Here is a 25,201-nt window from a genome sequence, read left to right on the forward strand (position 1 = left end):
CCTCAGAATTACCTCAGATTGTCACACGATGTTAGCAGACGTTTTTCTATAGGTCTCTGAGGTAGATAATGTTTACAGTTAATTAGAATAGTTTATCTGAGTTAATGTTTTTAAGTTAATAATTTTTTCTTCTCTGTACAGAACTAACAGACCCTCTGAAGGTGCACATATGCCATGAAATACTATCTGAAATGCTAGCATAAATGCTAACTTGCAATAACGGTTTTAAAAACGGATGCCTCTATTTTTTTAAGGAAACATTGTGAAATGTGTTGGTTATATATATAAGCAGAAACAACAACAAAAAACACAGTAAAGTAGTTTGGCTTCAAATTGAACTGACTGACATTTTTTTTAAAACTCAAGAATCACCCCTTAAAGGGCAAATAGTAACGATTTTTTTTATTTTTGTGAGCCAAATTAAAACATCTTTAATAGCCACATTAACACGAGTATATAACTGTACCCTACAAAACTGTATAGTTCTCTACTACCAAATATATATAACCTGTTTTCTCATTACGAGGGGAACCAAGCCCAAAATAAGACATAGCACAAAGTTAAGTATAAATGTTACAAAAGTGTAAAACGATTTCTCTATATTTACTTGTATAAAGTAATTTAAAACCTGAGGTAAAATAGCTGTATATGGATCATAAAATACATTTACTTGCTATTAACCAATAACTCTGTGCATTTGAACACAATTTCATAAATGATGCTTTTCCCAACAGTGTAATTTGGGTTCAGACTTGAATGACCAAGCTGGCAGGAGAAAAATCTTAACAAGAGGAGGATACAATTAGAGCAAATAAGACTCAAAAGAAGGACCAATGATCTGAGCTGCACCAGGCAATGGAGGTAAGTTCATCATAAGTGAACAACCCGGTAACCATTCTGAATCAGCCTTGTTCCAAAAATAAAATTAGGAACAAGCCAAGTGAGATGGCCCTACTTTACTGCTTATAAACACAATGCCGTACATGTTATTAGATGCTAATATTGTCTAATAATGTACAGTGAACCAGTGTTTCTGAAAGTGAAAGTTCTGTGAGCTACAACATACAACTAAGTAAAAGAAATCACTCAAGACAGGCAGCAAGTATAGGAACAAATTTATTTAAATTTAAAACAGATACTTTATTTTTTTATTTATTTATTTTTTTTAGAAGGCGGTTATGAAAATCTTTTTCATGTTTGAATGAGGTTCAGGCAACAGTGGTTGAAATGAAACAGTACAAATAAAGACAAAAATATGGCGAGAATGTTGTAAAATCAATATCCAATATGATCCCTCGTCGAGGGGTTTAATATTAATATATTTTCTGAGCCCATAACTCCAACCCCAACACAGAGCACATGCATTTTAAAAATCACAATTTCTTTAAAAAAAAAAAAAAAGAAAGAAAAGAAAAAATCAAAACAGCAGTTTCTCTTAAATCTTAAATACAGAATAAAGTTCATTTTGTTTTTCACTTATTTAGTGTTTCAGATGGTTTAAAAAAAAATAAAAAATAAAAAAAGAAATGGGACAATGTATTCTCTTTCGGTCCTCGTGAACTGGACTCACAAATTGGCACTTGGTATTAGAGTCGGCCTCCATGAAGGGGATTGGCACACTGAATATAATACAACATTTACATTTGGTATTCTTATAAAACCAATGAGGGAGGGAAGGAAAACAAATAAATTAGTATTTTACACGCTACTATAATCAAGTGGTCCTAGTTTCAATAGTGTGGAGGTTTAAAAAAAATAAAATAAAAGGAGGGGCAAAGTGTTCAAACTTCAGCGTCTCAATGCTACAAACCTTTGTTTGTGTTTCAACCTGAAATATTTAGGGGATCTTCTAGCCTCACCAGTATTAGATTTACTTGCTCTTAGGAAGTGAAATGTTACGGATTCAATCCTGAACCAGTTTTTGCAGAAGCCTCTATATGAAGCATCCTCAGTGCCAAATATTCATAATGCATTCGATCCAAGACTAATATTTTATTCCTTTACTGCTCTCTCACGTACTAATCTACTCATTTCTCATGTATATAGGTGTGATTAATGAATTATGACCAATGAATGGTTCTTAAAACCTGCTGAAAGCAAGCATGTCTTGCTTGGCTGTCTGTTGAATCTCATTGACCTGTCTTTTCAGCTGTGGAACAATGTCTGAAATGCAGTGCTAACAGGAGAGATGCTAAATGAAAGGCAAAGAAGCAACAGATCAATCTGAAACCACAGTATAGCTAGTTGAGCTTCCAACCATGTCACATAAACCAAGACAATTTCCAAATTGCTACCCCCACAAATGCACACTTTCATAGTGAAGATGCACTTGGACAAGCTTTGCAATATTGCCAAACATCTCATAAAATTGAAAGGTAAATTGTAACACCACTATATAACACTTCAATATGGAAATTACACATGGCTAATTTATTAAACGCATTACTAATACTAATACACTAAATTTAGGCAAGTTGTTCTATTTCTGATTGCCATGTGCTGTGAAGTTTCAAGATTGATTGGTGGTTGGTGTACTCCAGTGTGTAACACCAGTGCGCTATGAACAAACAGACTGGGACCAGGGCCCCGTTCTCTACTAGTGAAAGCACATTACACCAAAAGGAGCCCATTGGCACAATACAAAATGTTGCATTTACCTACATCTGTACCCTGACTGTCTGTAACTAGGCGTGTGCCCAGTTCTTTCATTGGAGAAGCATCTGTAATTTCATTTCACTCAAGTAGCATGTGGCAGAGAATTCGAGTATCCGTGCAGAAATACAATACAAAACATGTCACACTGAAGTACCGATGTGGTGCAGCAACAGAGCAGTGCTTAATGTACTGTATTAATCTTCATAATTCATTCGATATTCAGCCAGCTCATGAAGAGAAACAAATTCAAAAAGGAGAAGACACCGCCTCATATATCGGGATGTGGTCTGCCTCAGAATACCCTCGCCACCATGTTCAGGTACAACATGCACTTAACACCACTTCTGATACTGGAAATGCCCTGAATGTCCCACTAGTCTCACAGAGGTAGACATTCTCCTTACGATGCTGGACAGACAAACACCTTTGGAAAGAATACAAAAAAAAAAAAAAAAAAAGTCTACCGCTACGATGATGGCAATCTGATATGTGCACGTGCATACAAGAGGTCAAAGACACTAGCTACAGCTATTGACTCCAGCTTGGTCTTCGAAGGGGCATCAGAAAGAAGCTTTTCCTGACTGTGGCATCAGATGAACAAAAAATAATTAAAAAAAGAAAGTGCATATAAAATCAAATCAAATCATTAAATATCAAATGTGTCCCTCTAATAAGACAAGCATATACATCCTCTACAATCAATAGCTTCCAAACTTAAACAATCATCATCAACCCGAAATACATATAGTGTTATCCTCACTGTATTCCACATTGTTATCTCTGATCAACGCAAAAGGGTCATCGGGTACAAGCCGAAACAATTAACAGATATACAATGACTTAAGGGACATGATTTATGCAAAAACCAGCTTGATTTGTACATTTCAGCATTTTGTAAACTGAGGTGACACTTATCCTTTGGCTGTTTACTGTAGTATACCATGTATGTTTCTCTAACCAGTTTGAGGCCTAACTAAAATACTGACTTGCTAACATGCCTGTTGCTCTTGTGTCCATGAAGTAGCTGGGTGGGTAGAACGTGTGTACGTTTAACCTTTGGAAATACTCCAAAATATTTTAATGACATATATATAATACATGAAATATTAGATCTAGAAGGCCAAGTCAACATCATGTTCAGTGATAGCTCAAGAACCATGGTAATGGTAAGGGGTGGTCTCAAATAATCAACCAGTGGCTGACACGTAAAGACCCTGAAACCCTCGGAACTGTATTCTGATCCTTCGACTCCTCGTGCTTGTCTTCTGTTAGCCTGGTCTGTGAGGATATTCTGTATTTTCTTAGCCCTTGATGAAAAAAATTAAAAGGTAACCTTTATAAAAGTTTTAAACTTCAAAACACTTTTTTGTCCATTTTCTACCAGCGCATTACTTACACTATGGTGAACACAAGCCATGTTTAAAAAGGAAAAAAAAACACTAGTCTGGTTGTAAGCTTAGACCAGAGACCAGGTATATCTTCTACCACTGTTGAAAGGCGGTTTTCTTTCATATGATACATTTTCCTATGTGTTTGAAGCACAAGGAAATTTGAAAATCCAAGACAGACCAAATCAAATAAAAGAAACCTTGATACTATACAATAATATACTGTGAAAGCATGATGTCAAGGGAAGGTGGGGGAAATTCATAAACATCTTTTTATCCATCCAGGGTTTTGTACAGCAGAAAAGACCCCAACAACTTCAAATCTGGTCCATAAATTAGATAAATAAACCATCCTTTATTTAATCTTCGTTCTACCTCTTAAAATCATTTGTTTAATATTAACTTTCTATTGAGAGTATTAAAATTCACACCATTGAGAGGAGCTGCACTTGTGGTCTCCTTGGAAACCAGCCTGAGAAACATTTTGGAAGTTTCCCTACAGTGATGTGCTGCTTTAGATTTTCTCAGACTATTGCTCATAACCACGTATTCCGCGTCATCCGCATGTTTACCGTTGCGTACAGCTACGTGTATGTCGTGTATAATCATAGTGAAGAGGAAAAAAAAAAAAGTAATCACAGTATCAATAATATTGTAATTCATAAGAAACCAACCAAAACCGTACACAATTACGAAGAGTGGATTTTTTTTTTACCTTTTTGTCGAAGATAGTGTACCACAGACTTTTTTTTTTTACATAAGCAATAATGTGTATACGTATTTACAAATATAAATATACACAATCAATTTACTTCAGCGCATTTACGACTTCCTGCCCCCTTTAAAACCTCCCAACCCCGAAAGCTAAATTAACCTATGTCTCCACAAACTCTTATTAATCAATAAGATGATGTCTCTGCAATAAAAAAAGGCGTAAACAAACAAAAGATTGTGTGCATCAGGGCAACGAGTTGGTGACGTTATCAGATAATCCAGAGTTCAACGGGATGTAGTGATGACGTATCTGTATGTGAAGAACATACTCGCAGAAATACTGAGTAAGTTACCAGCAGGAGCCCACGTTACCGTTACGATTGATGCTTTAAAAAAAAAAAAAAAGACAAGGGAGGAGAAAGCAGTCACTATGGAAAACACTTAAGAAAATAACTAAGGGAAGTAAGCAATGCAACCATCTTAAAACTTGAAAATCTGTGGAAATCTGCAAAACAATACCTACTGTGTGAATATAATCCCGTCAAGGTTGGTTTGACACGCTGATCAATCTTTAAAATATCTGATTTCAGACCCATTACTAATTTCAGTTGATGCTATAATTCATCTGATAGCGATAGAAGTACAGATACTTATTATTAAAAAGTTTTTCTTCTTTCAATCATCGGTGCAATGTACACAATAATTTGATTTGTTTTAACTCTCTCTCTCGTGCATTGTATCATTTCATTTCGCTTGAATGTGCATTCTTATTCTCTTCGTTCGTTGTCTTCTGTTCTTCTTTTTTTGCGATTGTGATGCTCACACGTTTAAGTTTACATTCGTCAATGCAAGTTGAAGACTAGCCTCAGTGAGATCATCTCATCTTTGTGAGAAAAATTATCCACACCACCAGTGGAAGCCAGCTGGAATCTCCCCCGGGATTCGAGAAATCCGATTCTGAACTTCTGGCACCACAGCGCTTGTCCTTGTGTTCATGTACAAGTGTGTAAATATGTGTTTCCGTTTTTTTTTTCTTTTCTTTTTGTGTTTTTCTTTATTTCGCATGATGGTTAAAACCAAATATGCAACTATCGATCAATCCAGGCAGAACAACGATAATGAACTTGGTGGGTGTGACTTGGAAAAAGTGGAAACGAAAGGATGAGGGATGTCACTACCAGTTTCCATTCCGCCGTATCTTTACGTGTTTAATCCATGAAGTATTAGCAGAGCTGCTTACTAGCTGTTGCTGAAGCCATCCCTGCTTGACCAATCCCGCCACTGCAGAACCCTTCATGTTTTTTTATTTTCTTTTTTTCAAAATCCGGATCAAACTAGTCACAGCCTACAACCCCCACGCCCCTCATCAAATCTGTAAAGTTCACAATCCTCAAGGTCAGATTCGAGGAAAGGGATGAAGGCCTTTGACATGAGCTGCCTACGACAGAAAGTGGACAGGCTTTTGGCGAAACCAGGAGACAGCCAGAGTGTAAAAGCATTGAACATCTGTAACACCCCTCACACAGCTGGACGAAAGTGGGGATAAGAACAGAAGGTTGGAGAGCGGGTCGGGCCATGGGGAGATGAACATGTGTATGTTGGTGTGTGTGTGTCTGAGCCATGTGGGAAGTGTGTAAGTGTGCACACACTCTGTAGGTGCCTGTTCTGTGCTGAAGAAGTGTGTGAGCAGCGATTGCCGGCAGCGGCGGCTCACACCAAGTTGTACTCTTTCAGGTTGAGCTGCAGGATGGTGTCCTTCACAGCCGCAAAGACAAAGCGGATGTTCTCCGTGTCTGTGGCGCAGGTGAAGTGAGAGTAGATGATTTTGTCGCTGTCTGGGTTCAGGTCCACAAACATCTTGAGGATGAATTCCCTCGCAGCCTGTGCGTCTCGCTGAGGACCTGCAAGAGGAAAGCCACATATGCATGCCATGTTTAACGAAGATAAGATGCAAAAGACTGGACATTTTAGTTGCTGAATCTGCTCTTCTTTATAATCTGCATCTTTTATACATTGATAGAAAATAGAAGTTGAAAATACAATAGCATTTCAAATGACATGACCATAATAATAAATAATTATTGACATATTCGGTTTATTTAGCATCGGCTAAAATGCTGAAAAAGCACAGGACAGATGTACTCCAGGGCCAGAGTTGAGAGCGGCCATGGTCTAAAAGTTCAGAAAGTGGGCTTGGGACTGGAAGGTCGCTTGTTTGTTCTCCGTGACCAGCAGGAAGGTTTTGGGATTAGTGAAGAAACAACACCATCCTTCTCCCTCAATCCACAGTGAAATACCCGTGAGCAAGGCACCTAAGCCAAATGCTCCCTGGGTTCTGGAGATGGCTGCCCACCATCTTCAGGTGCGTATGTATGCTCACCGCCACTAGTGCACTATTATGTACTGTATGTGTGTTCACGGGGTTAAATGCAGAAGATACATTTCATTGTTCATTCATTCATTCATTCATTATCTGTAACCAATTATCTTATCCAGTTCAGGGTCGCGGTGGGTCCAGAGTCTACCTGGAATCATTGGGCTCAAGGCAGGAATACACCCTGGAGGGGGCGCCAGTCCTTCACAGGGCAACACAGACACACACACCTACGGACACTTTTGAGTCGCCAATCCACCTACTAACGTGTGTTTTTGAACAGTGGGAGGAAACCGGAGCACCCGGAGGAAACCCACGCAGACACAGGGAGAACACACCACACTCCTCACAGACAGTCACCTGGAGCAGGAATTGAACCCACAACCTCCAGGTCCCTGGAGCTGTGTGACTGCGACACTACCTGCTGCACCACCGTGCCGCCCTACCTTTCATTGTATAAAATAATATCATAAAATCATCACAAACACACTGACGGAAAAACAAAAAAAAGTACCATCGAACTCTGGGAAGTAGTCGACCAGATGAGAGTAGGAGATCTTCTCCTCCAGGAGGTCCTTTTTGTTGAGGAAGAGGATGACAGAGGAGTTTTGGAACCAGGGATATGTGATTATCGTCCTGAAAAGGGCCTTACTCTCCTCCATACGATTCTGGAAGGAAAGGTGGTGAAAAGTCCTCATTAGTTGACAGATTCATGACAGAATCATTTACCTGCGAAAAAGCGAAAACAGCACATGGCGAGCAGCAGCACAATGAAGAAAACGGGGATAGAACGAAAATCCAACAACTATTTCCCTCGTCACTCCCATCCAGGGTTGTTCTGCTGTGTTGCAGGTGAAACTGGGAGGCAGAGTGAGCCTGAGGTTTTAGTGGAACACCCCCAGCACGCCGGTATTTGGTCTAATTTAAAAGCCTTTCCCATGTGGCTGGAGGGGCTTGTTTCTCTTTCTTTTATCCTTCTGCTTTTATTTTATTTTTTTCCCCACAGAGACCTGGGTTGAGTTTGCCATTTCTGGATTAGGGTTTAGCGGTTGATTGCATTCATGCATCCATTCAACGTGTGTTTTTGGACTGTGGGGAGGAAACTAGAGCCAGAGGAAACCCCCACACAGACGCAAGGAGATAATGCCATCTTTCTTGTTTGCAGATTGTTCTTAAATAAGATAAAGTATAAACAAAGGCATGTTATTGCTACAGTTTTCAGCTGCAAAAAATAGTTGGAATCATGGTGTGGAACAAATAAATTTGATATACATCTAGTTTCAGTACTTTCTACTACCCAAAGTCCCAACAGACAATTCTTGGGATCATCACAAGATGTTAAATTATTGTTCATAAGGAAAATGTCTAACCACTTGCTGAAGACACAGTCAATGGAATGCAAGCCCTGAAGGAATGAAACATCATGCTGCATTTCTTCCGAGTGACTAGCACAAGGCATTAGACATGAGAGATTTACTTCTGAAATGATGGGTAATAATTGGAAGCCTGTCCCCCTCTTTTTTATTATTATTATTTTTTTTTTATTGTATTTTCTTTCAAAGATACATCAATAATAAAAAAAAAAGGAAAAAGTAAACACGTTTTCATTCATTATTTGTAACCCTTATCCAGTTCAGGGTTGCGGTGGGTCCAGAGCCTACCTGGAATCATTGGACGCAAGGCGGGAATACACCCTGGAGGGGGCGCCAGTTCTTCACAGGGCAACACACACACACACACACTCACACCTACGGACACTTAGGTCGCCAATCCACCTACCAACGTGTGGTTTTTGGACTGTGGGAGGAAACCGGAGCACCCAGAGGAAACCCACGCGGACACAGGGAGAACACACCAACTCCTCACAGACAGTCACCCGGAGGAAACCCACGGGGAGAACACACCACATTCCTCACAGACAGTCAACCGGAGGAAATCCACGTGGACACAGAGAGAACACACCACACTCCTCACAGACAGTCACCCGGAGGAAACCCACGCAGACACAGAGAGAACACACCACACTCCTCACAGACAGTCACCCGGAGGAAACCCACACAGACACAGGGAAAACACACCACACTCCTCACAGACAGTCACCTGGAGGAAACCCACGCAGACACAGAGAGAACACACCACACTCCTCACAGACAGTCACCAGGAGGAAACCCACACAGACACAGAGAGAACACACCACACTCCTCACAGACAGTCACCCGGAGGAAACCCACGCAGACACAGGGAGAACACACCACACTCCTCACAGACAGTCACCCGGAGGAAACCCACACAGACACAGGGAGAACACACCACACTCCTCACAGACAGTCACCCGGAGGAAACCCACGCAGACACAGAGAGAACACACCACACTCCTCACAGAGTCACCCGGAGGAAACCCACACAGACACAGGGAGAACACACCACACTCCTCACAGACAGTCACCCGGAGGAAACCCACGCAGACACAGAGAGAACACACCACACTCCTCACAGACAGTCACCCGTAGGAAACCCACGCAGACACAGGGAGAACACACCACACTCCTCACAGACAGTCACCCGGAGCGGGAATCAAACCCACAACCTCCAGGTCTCTGGAGCTGTGTGACTGCGACACTAACCTGCTGCACCACCATGCCGCCCAAAAGTAAACAAGTAAACAACTAAATGAGATACAGTAACAACACTACTAAAATAAAATAAAATATAATAAAAAAATAAAATAAATAAACAAACAAACAGATTCATGGGGTCAAGTTATAAGTCTAAGGGTGACAGGCATATCAAACGTAAATATTTCAATGTCTACTTTGTTTCTTACAACAAAATTGGATAAATAAAGACATACAACTCATTCCACTTTGTTTTCTTGAGTAAAACAGTCCAATTTCTTTCAATTGTCCCCCCCCCCCCTCTCTTTTTGAAGATGGAATAGGTCAGGATTTGCTTGTCCCCCTCTTTACTGCAGAAACACCTTCTACTTTTCTAAAATGTTTTTAAAGTAGATATTAGAACATGTTTGTGATTATTTAATTGCATTCAGCTACGGCATTACAGCCTCACTTTTAAACAAAATATTACCAAAATGCTGTTTAATTTTATATTTTAAAAATACATTTTTATTTATTAACAACATATAAGTCTACGGCGTCAAGTGTCCGTATGACAACTTGTGCGCGCGAATAGATATGTGATCTGCGTGTCTCCAATTCATCAGCAATCCCACTGGAACAAGAGGGCAAACTACTGGAACTAAAAACCGAGGAGAACTGAACAATTTATTCACATCCGAATCTATCTCATCTTTACGGATTAAGGGAAAGGACACCCTGACCTTGCCAAAATGGCCCTGAAGATGCTGTTTGCCTTTTCTGTCCACATATTTGTGAGGCTGGGATCTCAGCTCCGACAGCCACTAAAACAAGGCTTCTTTATCGACTAGACACCAAAACCACACTGTGCTTGTCACTCACAGATATCACACCATGCTATGAGCGCCTTGTCTCCAGGAAACAGGCCCAGGACTTTGCATTAACTGTGTGTTAACATGTCAGTGGTGCTACTGAATGTGCCGTAGAGTAGACACCCTTTACACTATCTCCTGACTTTGGCCCAGTTCGTGGTTATAATAAGGTTGGGAAACCCAGCTCTAGCACACGTTCGGAACTGGAGTCCTGCTGTACAAATATGTTTTAAAGCGTTTTTGTGTAACATATAATTGTTAAATAAAATGTAAACATTCTCCCATTCATTTGGAATTTTACTATAATTAATGCTTAGTATTAAAAATTACAATTGAAACATTATTCAACAAAAATAACGTGTTAAAACGTGACGTTCATGATCGCTAACTAAAGACAAACCTGCACATACCTTTGGATACAATATTATCCCCAAGATCAGAACAAATGGATGCACATGCTTCTTCCTTTATGTAATGCATAACGAACAAAGTGATGAATAATTAATTATTCTCGCCACTTTTAAGCGACTTAATTTTTAGATGTTTTTTTTGTCATTTGACGTACTGCGCAGTTACAGTAAAATGACATAAAACACCTCATTCTTTCAAGCTGTGTGTGAAAAGCTGAAGACCTGTGTAAGCAGTGGGTTCATATTAAAGGTGTCTAAAATAACCTTAGCGTATCCAAATATTTTGTTAAATAAGAACAGCTACTAGAAGCTAAAATACTGATTACAGGACCTCCAAGAACAGCTGAAAACCTGTATTTGTTTTCTGTATTTCTTACCTCGTTGTCAGACTCAACTAAAACCTGGTCATATTCGCTCAGTGCCACCAGAAACATGATGGACGTCACATTCTCAAAACAGTGGATCCACTTCCTGCGCTCTGACCTCTGCCCTCCGACATCCACCATTCTGAGAGAGAGAGAGAGAGAGGGGTGAGGTGGGGATCAGGAAAAGAGAAACAATATTTACCAACCATGAAGAATGTGTACAAATTTATTGGAGATATTTCATTAAAAAAAGACACCACGACTTACCATTTTTAATCCAGAAATGAATGATAATACTGCATTTTCTTTCACTTACACATTGTATGGAGCTGTTGGAAGGGGGCGCTGTTCTTCAAAAAGAACACATCGCCCAAAAATCCCATTTCACGAGTTTCCTCTTAATTGAAATGTGGTCAAACTGCCAAGACATGTTTGATTCCTATGGTTTGCTTCCTTAGTATTGTGCTGGAGCTACTGAAGCTAATGTGAAAACTGATACACTGGAATGCTCAAAAAGTAATGTAGAATATATATTGAATATTGTATTTTATGCCATATGTTTAAATTTAAATATGGGTTCATGCTGAAGAACTTGAATTAACCCTGCTACTAAGAAAATGTACCTATAAAAAGTACTGACAGTAACAGTGTATCAAAAAGTATACAATTTACATCACATACATACATTAGCCGTGTAACTTCAGGGCAAAATCTAAAGGAGCAAACTTCCCACACAAAATATGTCTTGCCTAAACCACTGCATTTGGATTATGGTTTCAGTTATGTACAGTACATCTCAGTCTATGCCAAACTATACTTTAAAAGCTAAGCACCACTTAATGGACCTCCATGAATATTTCACATTATTGTAGTTACTGACAGATATAAGTATGAATTAAAATGAAAATAGCAGCTTAATTTGCTTTAAAACTGACAATTTTATTAAATTGACGGAAAAACCCGAGCTCGCTACGGAAATTCTTGAACGCGACCGTGACGTCACTGGTGGACAACAGCTGAACAACGCCGCGGTAAAACACCGTTATGACTGACTGTTATGACAGACTGTTATGACAGTATCTAGCTAAATAACCAACATTATTCATGACAATAGCCTAGCAATAAGCTAAACTCAAATTTAGAGGTACCGTTATTCTTGTAAATGTGATCGAAGTCGAACTCGAATTCATCCGACACTATAAACCTCCGTAATGCAGCTACGTAGCCGAGTATAATCTGAGCCACCGAGTTTAGCGAGTCAAGCTAACGTTAACTAACACCAACTAAAACAGGCGAAGTGAGTGTCCTTACCCTGTTTACCTCCATGTTACAGAGGCTCTTGAACACCTTTCGTTGGTGTCCTTACATGCCCATATTGTTGGAAAAGCGCCAGTGAAATGAGCTACAGATAACAGAGTGAGCGGATGGTCCTTTCCAAAGTGCCCGTTTAAAGTTGACAAATTTAGTCCATTTTCTGGATATTTTGGGATCTTTGGGCCATTTGTTCACAGATGTCCCACTGTACATTGAATGATTGCAGCCAAAAACAACACACCTTTTCGCCATTTTGCATTAAATTAAGTGCAGCTTCTAGAGTTGTTGTCCACCATCTACGTCACAGGCAAGACGCCTATTAGAGTTTCCCAACACCGTTGGGGGGGGGACCAACGGTCTTTTAAACCTTATTCCTTGAACTAGTAAGAAATAACATGTTTTCTGACTCTCAATAAACACAAGTTAGGAACTCAAATTCCACTGTATTTGTTTGTTTGACACTTTCATATCACTGGTGCTTAGCCTTTAATGATTTATTGAAAAAACTAATTTGAGGGGATTTCACCAATTTTTCCAAATGTCAAATACATAACAAAAACAGTGAGAGATAAACTCATTCAGAATACTTTTGATAAGAAATACACCATTCTAGAAAGTGAGAAAAAAAAGGCTAGTCAAACTGCTGCTAACCCAACACCAATGGACAGTTCCTGACGCTTGAAGGAGAATGCTAACCATCCAGGTCTGTTATAACATCTAACAGACACCCACACTGACTGACATGGGGTTTATGACGAGTGCAGGAGGGAGATCCTACAGACCCAGGAAGTGATGTCAGTCAGCAGTGCCAAAAAACATTAAATAGAGTTAAGAGTAAATGTTTCCATATAAAAATCTCAGTATACATCTAAACCAAATAGTATTCTTGGTATATAATTATAAATATATATAAAATATTATATTTGTGTTGGCGCCATCTTGTTATCTGGTTCCTATCATCACTGCGATGAGTTTTTGTAAGTTTCTCTACAACGAACCATTCACATTAAAGCATTCTAAATGACTTTGACTCTAATCGAATGAGGTACATCGAAAATTGTAGAAATTGGTGGAGTTCCCCTTTAAGTGTCAATTAAAGGCTCAGTCATGTCAGAGGCACGTGTGGATTGAAACAGCTCCCATGTGACAGAACTCCCTCAGAGGACCTTCTGTGGGTATCCGAGGTCGTCCGAGGACGTCACTTGTGTTTTTACTAGTATTTCTAGCGACATGCACCATGCAGCACCCCCCCCACCTCCCCAAAAAATAAACACGGCAAACTCTCAGGCCTTTAAAACACAACACAATGTGCTCCCACAAGCCAAGCAGTGATGTGACAATGAGAGAGAGAGAGAGAGAGAGAGAGAGAAGAGAGAGAGAGACAGGGGAGTATCGAGGAGGACAAGGAGGAAGAAAAATTAAAATAAATAAATAATAAATGAATATCTGCACGTCTTCTTGGTCCTTTAGAAGCTGAGGCAGCTGTCCGTGACTTCATAACAACAAATCTGATATCCTCGCTGTCTCTAAATGTCATCATGGCTCATTCTATTAGTATCAGAACGAGGACAGTACTTTGGAAGACAGCAGGAGGTCGAAGAAAGTTGTCTGTTGAACTGATCTTAAAATGAATGTCCTCTCTGTCACAAATAACCCGTCTGCCGCGAGAAGCACAGGGTCAGTCAAATAACGATGAAAAGATACAAGGAAGTTGGTACTTCTCAAAACCATGATTTGTCACTAGGAGCATTCGTTTGGGGACAAAAATGTCACTAATACTATCAACTATTTGCCATGGTAACAGCACTGTCTCTGACTTTTGCTGTTCTTTATTAATAAATATACTGTCGTTTATTAAAATATAATTTCCTTCTGATATTTTTTTTTCCCACCAGTGTCCGCCTTTTGAACAGAATTCCTCCAATAGATTCAGTCAGCAGTGAAGCTCTAACTCCATCTACTCACTGGTGATAACTGCATCTTCTAAGGGTTAAATACAGTTCACCTGTGCACACAGGGAGAAACCTGGGGATCGGATAAAGAGGTAGATGGCGTTAGAGGCCGGCAGGATGGCTGATTTTGGGGCGGACAGCGCCCCCACGCCGCATCAGTCCTGAGCCAGCAGCCCACAGAGGGTCCTTTGATAAATGAGGCCCTCTAGGAGAGCCTGCCTAAAATAAAGCTCCTTCACATCGTCGTCCTCATTTCCTTCAGCCGGGGGCTCGCTGACCTACTTCTAAACATGCACGGGCTCTACAATGTAGGACGAGCTGCCACGGTCGCTCCGGCAAAACTTCAGAACGGACACGGAACAGGGAGAGAGAGAGAGAGGGAGAGAGAGAGAATGACTGGGAAATGAGAAAATAATAGGTACAAGGAGACTGAGAGTGAGAAGGGAGAGAGAACTGGAAGAGGTTCCATGAGAACAAGAGTGAGAGCTAGATGAGAAAAGAAGGACAAACAGAAGAGGAAAGCGCTAGAAAATGGACAGAGAGAGAGAGAGAGAACGCAACAGAAAGAAAAGAGAAAATGGAGGCAGGGACGGAGAATGACTGTTTATAAACACTCATATGATGCTGAGACATCGTCCGGTGAATTAATCCCACCGAACAACACAAGCTTTGGCTTTGGTTTGCACACCAACCGCACTCTTCATATCGACCTTCAGACCAAAATATCACGGCCATCTGCTTCGTCTCGCTACTAAAAAAAGGCGGCCTTAAAAAAAAAAAAAAAAGTGAAACCCAGGAAGAGTTTCTCTTGCTAGACAATAGCTGGAAAAGGTCTGTGGGTTGGTTTTCATAGCCTGAGATAAAGCAAAAAATCAATACCTCTACAGCACAGACAGCGTTTGATTGATGTCGGGGTACAATTTGATCTTTTTAGGTCTCAAAACTAGACTCCTGCATAAAACTGTTACCCAAGAACAACAACGTCAACGTACTGATGGGCACGTCATTTCAAATCCCCTGTTAATACCAACACCTAGATGAGAGCGACTGAGACGGAGGGTCTTCTACCTGAAAATGATGCTTTGCAAGTCGAAAGGGTACTCAATGATCCCTGTGGTTGGGATTCGAACCCTAAGCACATCCTGCTGGGTGGGTAGATAGGATGGTGTAGCAATACGATCCAGATCGGACAGATAGCTACAGAGAGAGAGAGAGACAGACAGAGATAGACACAACAATATAGTGAAGACAGAGTGACAGCATTTACAGTAAAACACCCCTATATTACAAGCCAGTGGTTCAATCCAGTGCTAAAGCCTATGTGTTGGGTCATTCCAACTGAGAAGTGCAGGGGTGTTGTTAGTATTATCACACCACCACCACAGAGTCTCTCGGAGTTGGAGAACTGGAAGCTCTCTGGGTCTGGCCAGTTTGGACTTATGAGGGCGTATCTTATCTGAGATTCACAAAGCACATCATAGTTTAACCCCTACTAAGCTTTTAAGCTACTTTTTGTTCGCATATCCTGAGGCTCAATAGTCGTTTTCTATGTCGTCAGGGGCCGTATCCTGCATTCTTGTTGCGTTTCATTTGTGCATGCACGCGTGTGTGTGTAGGGATTTGACCGAGTGTTTAATTTGCTTTGTTATATTGCGCTTTCTTTCTTTTCGTATTAAGAAGTCTTTTTTTAAACCACATAAAATGTAAGCTTAACTACAATACATCAGCAGAGGCCTGTAGTATGAAAAGTGTGTGCGCGGCAGTGTCACTGTCACACAGCTCCAGGGTCCTGGGTTCGAACACCTCACCTTGGCTCACTTGCTGTGCTGAGTTTGGTGTGTTCTCCCCTTGTCATTGTAGGTTTCCTCCCACAGTCCAAACACACGTTATTTGGTGGATTGGCTGTGAGACCGTCCACGGGTGTGAGTGGGAGTGACTGGCTGACTGTGTGACGTACTGCAATGGAACTGCACCCTGTCCACGGTGTGGAATTTGTTATTTTTAATAATATTCAGAGTGCTACCTCACAGATTAATGCACTAATATTAATTACAGTTACATAATAAGCCTTAAGTATTTCAAAATGTCAAAATTCTATCAAAACATAACCCGTAGGCAGCGACTATGGTTTGACAGAACAGAGAAAATTCCATTTTAATTAGTGTTTCACTCCATTGTGGCTCGATGCACACCTTATATCTGTCAGAACATGCTTTAAAAACGTGACTTCACATACTGTATTGGGAATATCAACAGGTATACGGAGCCAGTACAGTCCTGTTCGGGACGGCTATAGATTTACTTAAGAAGATATTAAACACTAAAATGATAAAACAATATCATATCAATCATGGCCAGTCTCAGAGGCGTTGCAGTCTGGGGACACTGATGAAGGTTAGCAGCCTTTAAAACGTTGTACGTGTGTGTGTGTGTGTGAGAGAGAGAGAGTGAGAGACAGAGAGAGAGAGAGAGAGTGAGACACAGGCTGTGCACTGCAGCAGTATTTCAGCACTTGGTGGGCTCCAACACTGGTACCTGAAGATGACATTCTCCAGGTCAAAGGGGTACTCTATGATGCCTGTGGTGGGCACACGCACCCGCAGGACGTCCTGCTGAGTGGGGATGTACCCCGAGGCTGTTACACGCTCGAGATCGGTAAGGTAACTGCAGGATGAAGGGCAATGTAAATCCAGACACAATGCTCACCCAACCCCACCAAACTCACCCATCCATTCACACCTGATTATAAACACTATGGTTTATAAAATGTGATTCTGATGCAGAAAATCCGGGTAAAAAGGAAACACAAGTTTCCAAAACGAGAGATGATCCCAATCATTTGAATGTAATACCTGCTCATACAAGCAGGGGGCACTATTTTGTGCTTTTCACTTCCCTATAAGCATTTGCTAACGTATCTAAACTGTGACCTGGTAAACTCACTGAGAGAGAAACAGCACTCTCAAATTCATCTCGGTTTCTTTGTAAACACTCATTAACGTCCAGCGTTGACTGAATCAATGCTACATTCAGAAGCCAGGCTCAAGGGCAATTTCGGAGATTCTTCTTCCTTTTAAGTGTTTCAATTAACACAAGGACATTCTAAGACACAACTCTAAACTGAGTCTTTATAAAAAGGTTATGTTGGTTCTGAGATCAAGAGCTTAGAACCCATTCAGGTCACGATAATAGCTCAATTACACAGGACCTGAGTCTGACGCTCTCGCTCATCTAAAATACAATTAAATACATACAAATCAATATTTATCATTGTGTTTGAACCGATTCAATTCACTCACTCTCACATACACACAGCAGCTCCAAGAAATCCTCATACATTTTACAACTTTATTAGGCATTCTGCCATCGACTGTTTGCAAAAACGTGAGGACTGTAGCAAAACAACTAGCTTTCTGTGTTTCAGCACAGATGTTTTTTTTAGCAATTTAGCCAATGTAAGCTAATGTAAAGAAGCCCCAAATTTTAAATACGTTACACTGTAAAAAATTTCTTGTATATTTTACAGTAAAATACTGGCAGCAGAGTTCCCAGGCATTTACCGTATTTTTACAGGAACACTACTGTATTTCAAATTTACAGCATATTACTGTAATTGAATAATACAATAATTTACTGTAAATACTGTGATTTACAGTAAAATACTGACAGCAGAGTTCCCAGCCATTTACCGTATTTTTACAGGAACACTACTGTATTTCAAATTTACAGCGCATTACTGTAATTGAATAATACAATAATTTACTGTAAATATTGTGATTTACAGTAAAATACTGGCAGCAGAGTTCCCAGCCATTTACTGTATTTTTACAGGAACACTACTGTATTTCAAATTTACAGCATATTACTGTAATTGAATAATACAATAATTTACTGTAAATACTGTGATTTACAGTAAAATAGTGGCAGCAGAGTTCCCAGCCATCCATCCATCCATCCATCATCTGTAACCGCTTATCCAATTTAGGGTCGCGGGGGGTCCAGAGCCTACCTGGAATCATTGGGCGCAAGGCGGGAATACACCCTGGAGGGGACGCCAGTCCTTAGAGTTCCCAGCCATTTACCGTATTTTTACAGGAACACTACTGTATTTCAAATTTACAGCATATTACTGTAATTGAATAATACAATAATTTACTGTAAATACTGTGATTTACAGTAAAATACTGGCAGCAGGGTTCCCAGCCATTTACCGTATTTTTACAGGAACACTACTGTATTTCAAATTTACAGCATATTACTGTAATTGAGTAATACAATAATTTACTGTAAATACTGTGATTTACAGTAAAATAGTGGCAGCAGAGTTCCCAGGCATTTACCGTATTTTTACAGGAACGGTATATAGATATATTTATATCTGTGCTCTCTCGAAATTGTGGTTTAAAAACTTCCAGTGTTTCACATTCAAATGTTTGTATTTGAAGAACTCTGCTTAGAGACTGAATAACTGTCAATTACTATCATAGTGGAGACACTACTTAACAGTAATGGTATCATTAATTAACGTCCCTTATCCATGTACAGTAACATAAGGAAATTAAATGAAATTAAATCCAAACCACAGGAACTGGGGCGGAAGAGTCTCTGTGACATATTTCCTTTATCTTTTACCCTAAACATTTAGACTAATTGTCCTGCCACTGCTGTTCTGTTCTCAGGGCAGGTTGGTTTCGAGGACTCTTGGCTATTCAGATTGTGATTGGCTGAAAGGTGTGTCAATCAAACTTTTGCAAACAGTCAATAGCAGTATTCGTTTTATTTATTAAAAACACATTGATGCAAACGGTTAAAGACTGGCACGAAACAGAACAATAAGGATTTACTGCACAGCTCTAACACTCCCCAGTCAAATACAGCTCTTACACAAGCGCAGTGTGTGTACTCACTATTTAGTGGAGTCAGAAAGCTGGTACTCCCTACGACGGTCATAGGCTTCCTGAATTCCTGCATCTGACCACAGGACCTTAATGGCACTGATGTAGGGTTGGTCAAATGACGACACCTTCTCAATATCCACTTCCTTCACCAGCATGGCGTTGGCCTGCAATTAGATCATGATATCGAATATTAAAGGCATTCGTCACGATTATAAAGACACTTAATTAAACACTTTTTTAAACGATTCTGAGGATGTTTCCTCAACATTTGCTGCTCTCCAGTCTGTCTAATGTCTGTCTAAACCGGTCTAATGTATTTACGAAGCCCCAGTGTCAGTAAATATCTAATAGAAACCCAAAGAGTATCGGTCCAGTATGCTAGGCTTTTTTCTCCTTCTTTCTGCTCACGCCAGAGAAGTGGCATCGACGTGTTTCGGCAAAGAAAAGAACTCCAAACTTTGAAAAACATGAATTGAGATGAGGATCTTGCTCAATTCTTGCTTCATAGGTGAATAATATTGACTTAATTTTGCTGTTTCTAAATTCGGGAGAGTGCTAACTGCATGAAAGTAAACAGACAGAATGTGCTACAAAATGAAACAACTCGAGTTACAAATGTGTTTCTGTGGTTATTCAGTGAAAAAAAAAAAACAAGTCATGTTCAAACAACAGTCATTTCACCTTAAAAGTCATGGACCTTCTGAACTTAAACAAACCAGAGAGAGCAGCAGTTCCCCAGTAGAAGCATTGCAGACAATGCTTTTAAGGCAACATTAGGTATTATTTTTACATTAAAATTAGAGCTTGAAAATAACTTTGGTGCTCCACTCAGCTGTAAGAGAGAGAATAGAACATCTGCCTTTGCTACTCTAGGCTCAGCACTGCAGAACTGCACTATGTAACCTCCCACTCGCTACTGATTTCAATACAGTGCTGTAAAAATGAATTACACTAGGAGCCAAAAGTCTAAATGTTACCTAGTGTTCCTTTAAAGAGACAAACACAGGATGTAACAGGCAGAAAAGTGACCAATATTTTAGGCAAAAAGAAGACCTGGAAAAATGATATATAAAACTAATATATAGTCTTTGCTCATAAACGAAATGCGTGGGCTACATTACAGTGTGTTTTTTAACTGTGTGTTGTAACTTCAAATTTGTATCACATGACTTCTGGAAAGAAAAGGCAACAGTTGGGTGAGAAAAATAGATTCCAGCACAACCCCAAATGTAGATGTGAGTAAATTTAGTCCTCACCAAATCCACCCTTTAGCTAGGACCTCCAGTCACTGAGGGGTTAAGAGCAAGATATGTTTCCTCCAATATTTGTGAAGTCAACTACATATTCTTTCAAACGTCTGCTAACACAATGCCACTGCGCAGCTCTGCGCGCTTGGAGGAGAACGCTAACCGCCCAGATCTGTCATGTCAGCTAACAGACTCCCACGCTGGTTAGCACTGTGCTTGTGTTGCCAGCAGGAGGAGGGCCATGCTACCAGCCCCATAGAGAACAAAGCCAATCATGCTCTCCTGGACAACCCACATCGTATGACTAAGCAAATCATAGAGTCTGTTTTCTGCATGAAAAGAAAATGAAAGCTGATGCTGCATTCATGACCAGATTACTGATCCACTGCCCAGCGTATGTCCAGTTTAAAATGAATAAGGCAGATACAAAACACAGTTAATTCAGTGTCTACACCTTTGAGAGATTTAGGCCCACACAGAGAAGGCAAGAAAGTGTTAGATTACTGATTATTCCTCCAACAGCTGAGTCCGCACACAAAGCTTTAGGTGAGAAGCTGGAGATTCTGGGTTGGAAAATCCCAAGCTCCCAAATAAACACCAAATCAAATACACTTTTAAGTTGTACAAGCAGTGTTTGTAAGTTCAGTTTATCGATAAAATCTTCCAAACTAATCCTCAGGTCATTTTAGAACGGTTCTGGGAAGTGACATGTTTTGAGGATGTATAAAGAAAACATCAGTTTATTTTCATCATTCCTAAACTGGAAACATCGTGTACCACAAGTATGTTGATTAAAATTGAGCACCGTGCTGTGTGAGACACCGTGGATTCCAAGATATTAGTCATCCACTGTTTTTCATTCATGATTTTCTGATGGTAGCGATGGGAGAGGTTTTCTGAATACAAAAGCTATTTTTCTCAGAATATTTAAAAGCTAGTGGCTAAGCTAACGGCTAAGCTAACAAACACAAAGACGTTAAGCGTAAATACATAGCAGTGGATTTCATGTGCTTTACCTCATACAGAAACAAAACTCATTGAAGCCTCACTCACAACATCAATGTTCAGTTTCTTATTTATTTATTTTTTTTTCAACATACATGACATAATTCATTTTCTAATTACATTATACTTGGGTAGAGTCGCTTCAGGGCACTACAGAGAGGAAGGAAAACAAAGATGCTTCTTATCAGGTAGATGTGTTTTGGGTCGTTAAACTGAGCTCACAGTGTATGCTCAAGTCTCTAATCTTCACTGAGGATTTGCCTCGGTCAATATGTAACAAGAAGAACCAAAGCGTGAACACAAATGGGTGATATTAAAGACACTATAATGCAGAGATCTTCAAACCCTGACCTATGATCCAAGTTCCAGGCCGGGATTTTACATTGGCCATTCGGTAGGTGGCAATACCTGGCCAGTCAGGCAGTTTGTGCCCGGGCCCTGTGATGGATTGTCACTCTGACCAGGGTGTGTTCTTGCGTGCGCCTATGATTCTCCTAAGCCTCTAGATGTTCAGGATGAAGCAGTTACAGTAAATTAACGACTTGTTATGAGCTAAGCACCAGCGATGTGAAAGTGGCAAACAAATTGGAAACACTTTGGAAAGGACCATCCGCTCACTCCGTTATCTGTAGCTCATTTCACTGGCGCTTTTCCAACAATATGGGCATGTAAGGACACCAACGAAAGGTGTTCAAGAGCCTCTGTAACATGGAGGTAAACAGGGTAAGGACACTCACTTCGCCTGTTTTAGTTGGTGTTAGTTAACGTTAGCTTGACTTGATAAACTCGGTGGCTCAGATTATACTCGGCTACGTAGCTGCATTACGGAGGTTTATAGTGAATTCAAGTTCGACTTCGATCACATTTACAAGAATAACGGTACCTCTACATTTGAGTTTAGCTTATTGCTAGGCTATTGTCATGAATAATGTTGGTTATTTATCTAGATACTGTCATAACAATCAGTCATAACGGTGTTTTACCGCGGCGTTGTTCAGCTGTTGTCCACCAGTGACGTCACGGTTGCGTTCAATAATTCCCGTAGCGAGCTCGGGTTTTTCCGTCAATTTAATAAAATTGTCAGTTTTAAAGCAAATTAAGCTGCTATTTTCATTTTAATTCATACTTATATCTGTCAGTAACTACAATAATGTGAAATATTCATGGAGGTCCATTAAGTGGTGCTTTGCCTTTAACACATTACAAGTGCAGTTCCTCTAAAACAGATGTCACCATGATGCATTTTTCTTCTGAAATGTGATTTATTTCCACAGAAGCAGCCGTATTCGGGAGGTTCTCAGAGCTAGTGAATGATTCACTTCATAACTCTCGGGCATGCAGGAAAGGGAAATGAAGCATCATATTATTGGTTGATACGTGACTCCGCACACTGGTGCATGGTGAGATAATCAACAAGTAAGTTTTCGATTTACAGTGATTATTTTGACGGATTATTATGGGAAACAAGGCTTTAGATTTTAAGTAGGAAATCACCACTCAAATAATAACTGTGATATCATATAACAGGGAGGGGTTAGTGTATATTTGTTGGGTGCAGGGTGGGGAGTTGGGGGATAATACATGGTTACTTCAGTTTGCCAAACCTACTGTGCAGCACAGAGAATTTTCATGGGATTAATTAAGTCATAAATTCAGTCCTGAGCTGTGACTTGTGATTAAGACATTATTTATTCATTCATCTTCTGTAACCACTTCATCCTGATCAGTGACGTTACACAGCAATGTCTGACTGTCCACTTTATAATTAGCCTTTCGTTGCCAAATCAGTGGCCATCATGATGTAAGCCCATGGCTGTGTCCTAATTTACATTTTAGGGCACTACTGGGTGTGTCATAATATTTCTTTAAGTGTCCAAATTGTAAAATGTAGTTCACGCGTAATTTTGAGGGCACTACATTCCCCACAATGCATTTGTAATTTATAGTGAACATCATGAGCTGAACCAAAACACATTGCGAGGTTCTTCATTACTAAGCGTTGTTTAGCAGAAGTGTCTGAATTCACTTATGATTCTAGCTCGACTTGTGCCTCTTTCACACATGGACTCCAGGGCAGCGCCTGTGCAGTGCGTACTGGAGGAACCCCGGAATATTTCCCACGCCATTCTCACAAGCGCAGACTCTGATTACTAGGGTGCTAGCAGGATAAAGTCTGTGTAATGTCCGTGATGTATGTTGGTCCCAGGTGGTCCCATTCTCACACACAGCTCCTCTGGATAAACCCCTGAACAGTTCTGGATTACCATCTATGTGTGAAAGGAGCAGTAGTGAAAGAAATAGTGTTTCATTTTGCAGCACAAAACTAACAATGAAGCAATTTCGATCACAGCCTATGAGCCTTGGCTTGAATAAACAAAAAACAATAGCAAAACCATTCTCCCTCACCTTGTTCTGCTCATATCTGTAGCTAATTTTAAGCGTCTCCATGGCACGGATCATGGACTGCATAGAGGTGAAGATGTTCTGGTAGACCAGCTTGGTGAAGCCGCGCTTGTCTTCGTCCGTGTAACCAGTGCCATGGATGATACGCATTTGTTTTATAAAGGTGCTCTTGCCACTCTCTCCCGTTCCTGTAAAAGGCAAAGAGGATAAAGATCAGAGTCAGAAAGACAGATTTGGTGCTGGTTATTTTTGCCTTTAGCAACTGGTCCATCCACGTTAACATTAATAACAATAACTTAGGAATAATCAGCATGAGATAATGGTGCTGGAGCACAGGAGTTATGACACCTACTCAACTGAAAAACAAAATGAAATAGAAAGTCAAACTATACCCCATGGACATATTTTAACTGTGTGATGTGCCTAAGCATGTATTGCAACGTGAACAAATTAATTCATATTTGAAACGAAGCAAAACAAACAAAAAGATTCAGGTTTTGTGATGAATCCTCGCGTCAGGTGATAAAACAGTAAATGATTGGTCAGTGACATTCGCTCATCCGTTCACCGGGGCATCACACACTCACCCTGGCACCTACCAACATGTGCTTTTAGACTGTGGGAGGAAACCCACACAGACACGAGGAGAACACACCAAACTCCTTACAGATGACTGGAGTTGGGATTTAATCTACAGGTAGCCGTGCTGCCCCAACATCCAGCATCACAGCAGTTATCAGCCAGGCATCTCCAAACAAAAGAGTGATGTCTGTCTGTTTGATAAACGCCAAATACCTTGCACCAAACACATATCAAAACAAGTCTGGTATAGGACTGGACAATAATTCCATATCAATATATATCACAATATAAAAGGTTTCAGCAACAATGATATTTGAATGATTGTTGAAACACGTATATATTAATGCTAACAAAGCCAATAGGTTTATGTTGGATGGTGTTGTTATGTTTCTTGGAAGTTTTTCAGTGGGTTTTATAGGGTTCCTATC

The 25,201-nt window shown here is 40.2% G+C and overlaps 1 protein-coding gene across 2 annotated transcripts in view; it reads right to left on the reverse strand.

Annotated features, from left to right (window-relative positions):
* Positions 1–5,751: 5,751 nt before the first annotated feature.
* Positions 5,752–25,201, reverse strand: part of LOC136675516 (guanine nucleotide-binding protein subunit alpha-11) — a 56,352-nt gene continuing 36,902 nt past the window's right edge. The window contains exons 2-8 of one of the 2 annotated variants that reach the window (XM_066652077.1): positions 24,195–24,379; positions 19,546–19,700; positions 17,174–17,302; positions 15,707–15,835; positions 11,385–11,514; positions 7,646–7,799; positions 5,752–6,658 (exon numbers count right to left, since the gene is read on the reverse strand). In XM_066652077.1, the coding sequence (XP_066508174.1) occupies positions 6,468–6,658; positions 7,646–7,799; positions 11,385–11,514; positions 15,707–15,835; positions 17,174–17,302; positions 19,546–19,700; positions 24,195–24,379 (1,073 nt within the window). In that variant the 3' untranslated portion in view covers positions 5,752–6,467. The remainder of the gene's footprint in view (positions 6,659–7,645; positions 7,800–11,384; positions 11,515–15,706; positions 15,836–17,173; positions 17,303–19,545; positions 19,701–24,194; positions 24,380–25,201) is intronic. The other variant, XM_066652078.1, reaches the window with a different exon arrangement.

Source organism: Hoplias malabaricus, chromosome X1, assembly GCF_029633855.1.
Source record: "Hoplias malabaricus isolate fHopMal1 chromosome X1, fHopMal1.hap1, whole genome shotgun sequence".
NCBI lineage: Eukaryota > Metazoa > Chordata > Actinopteri > Characiformes > Erythrinidae > Hoplias > Hoplias malabaricus.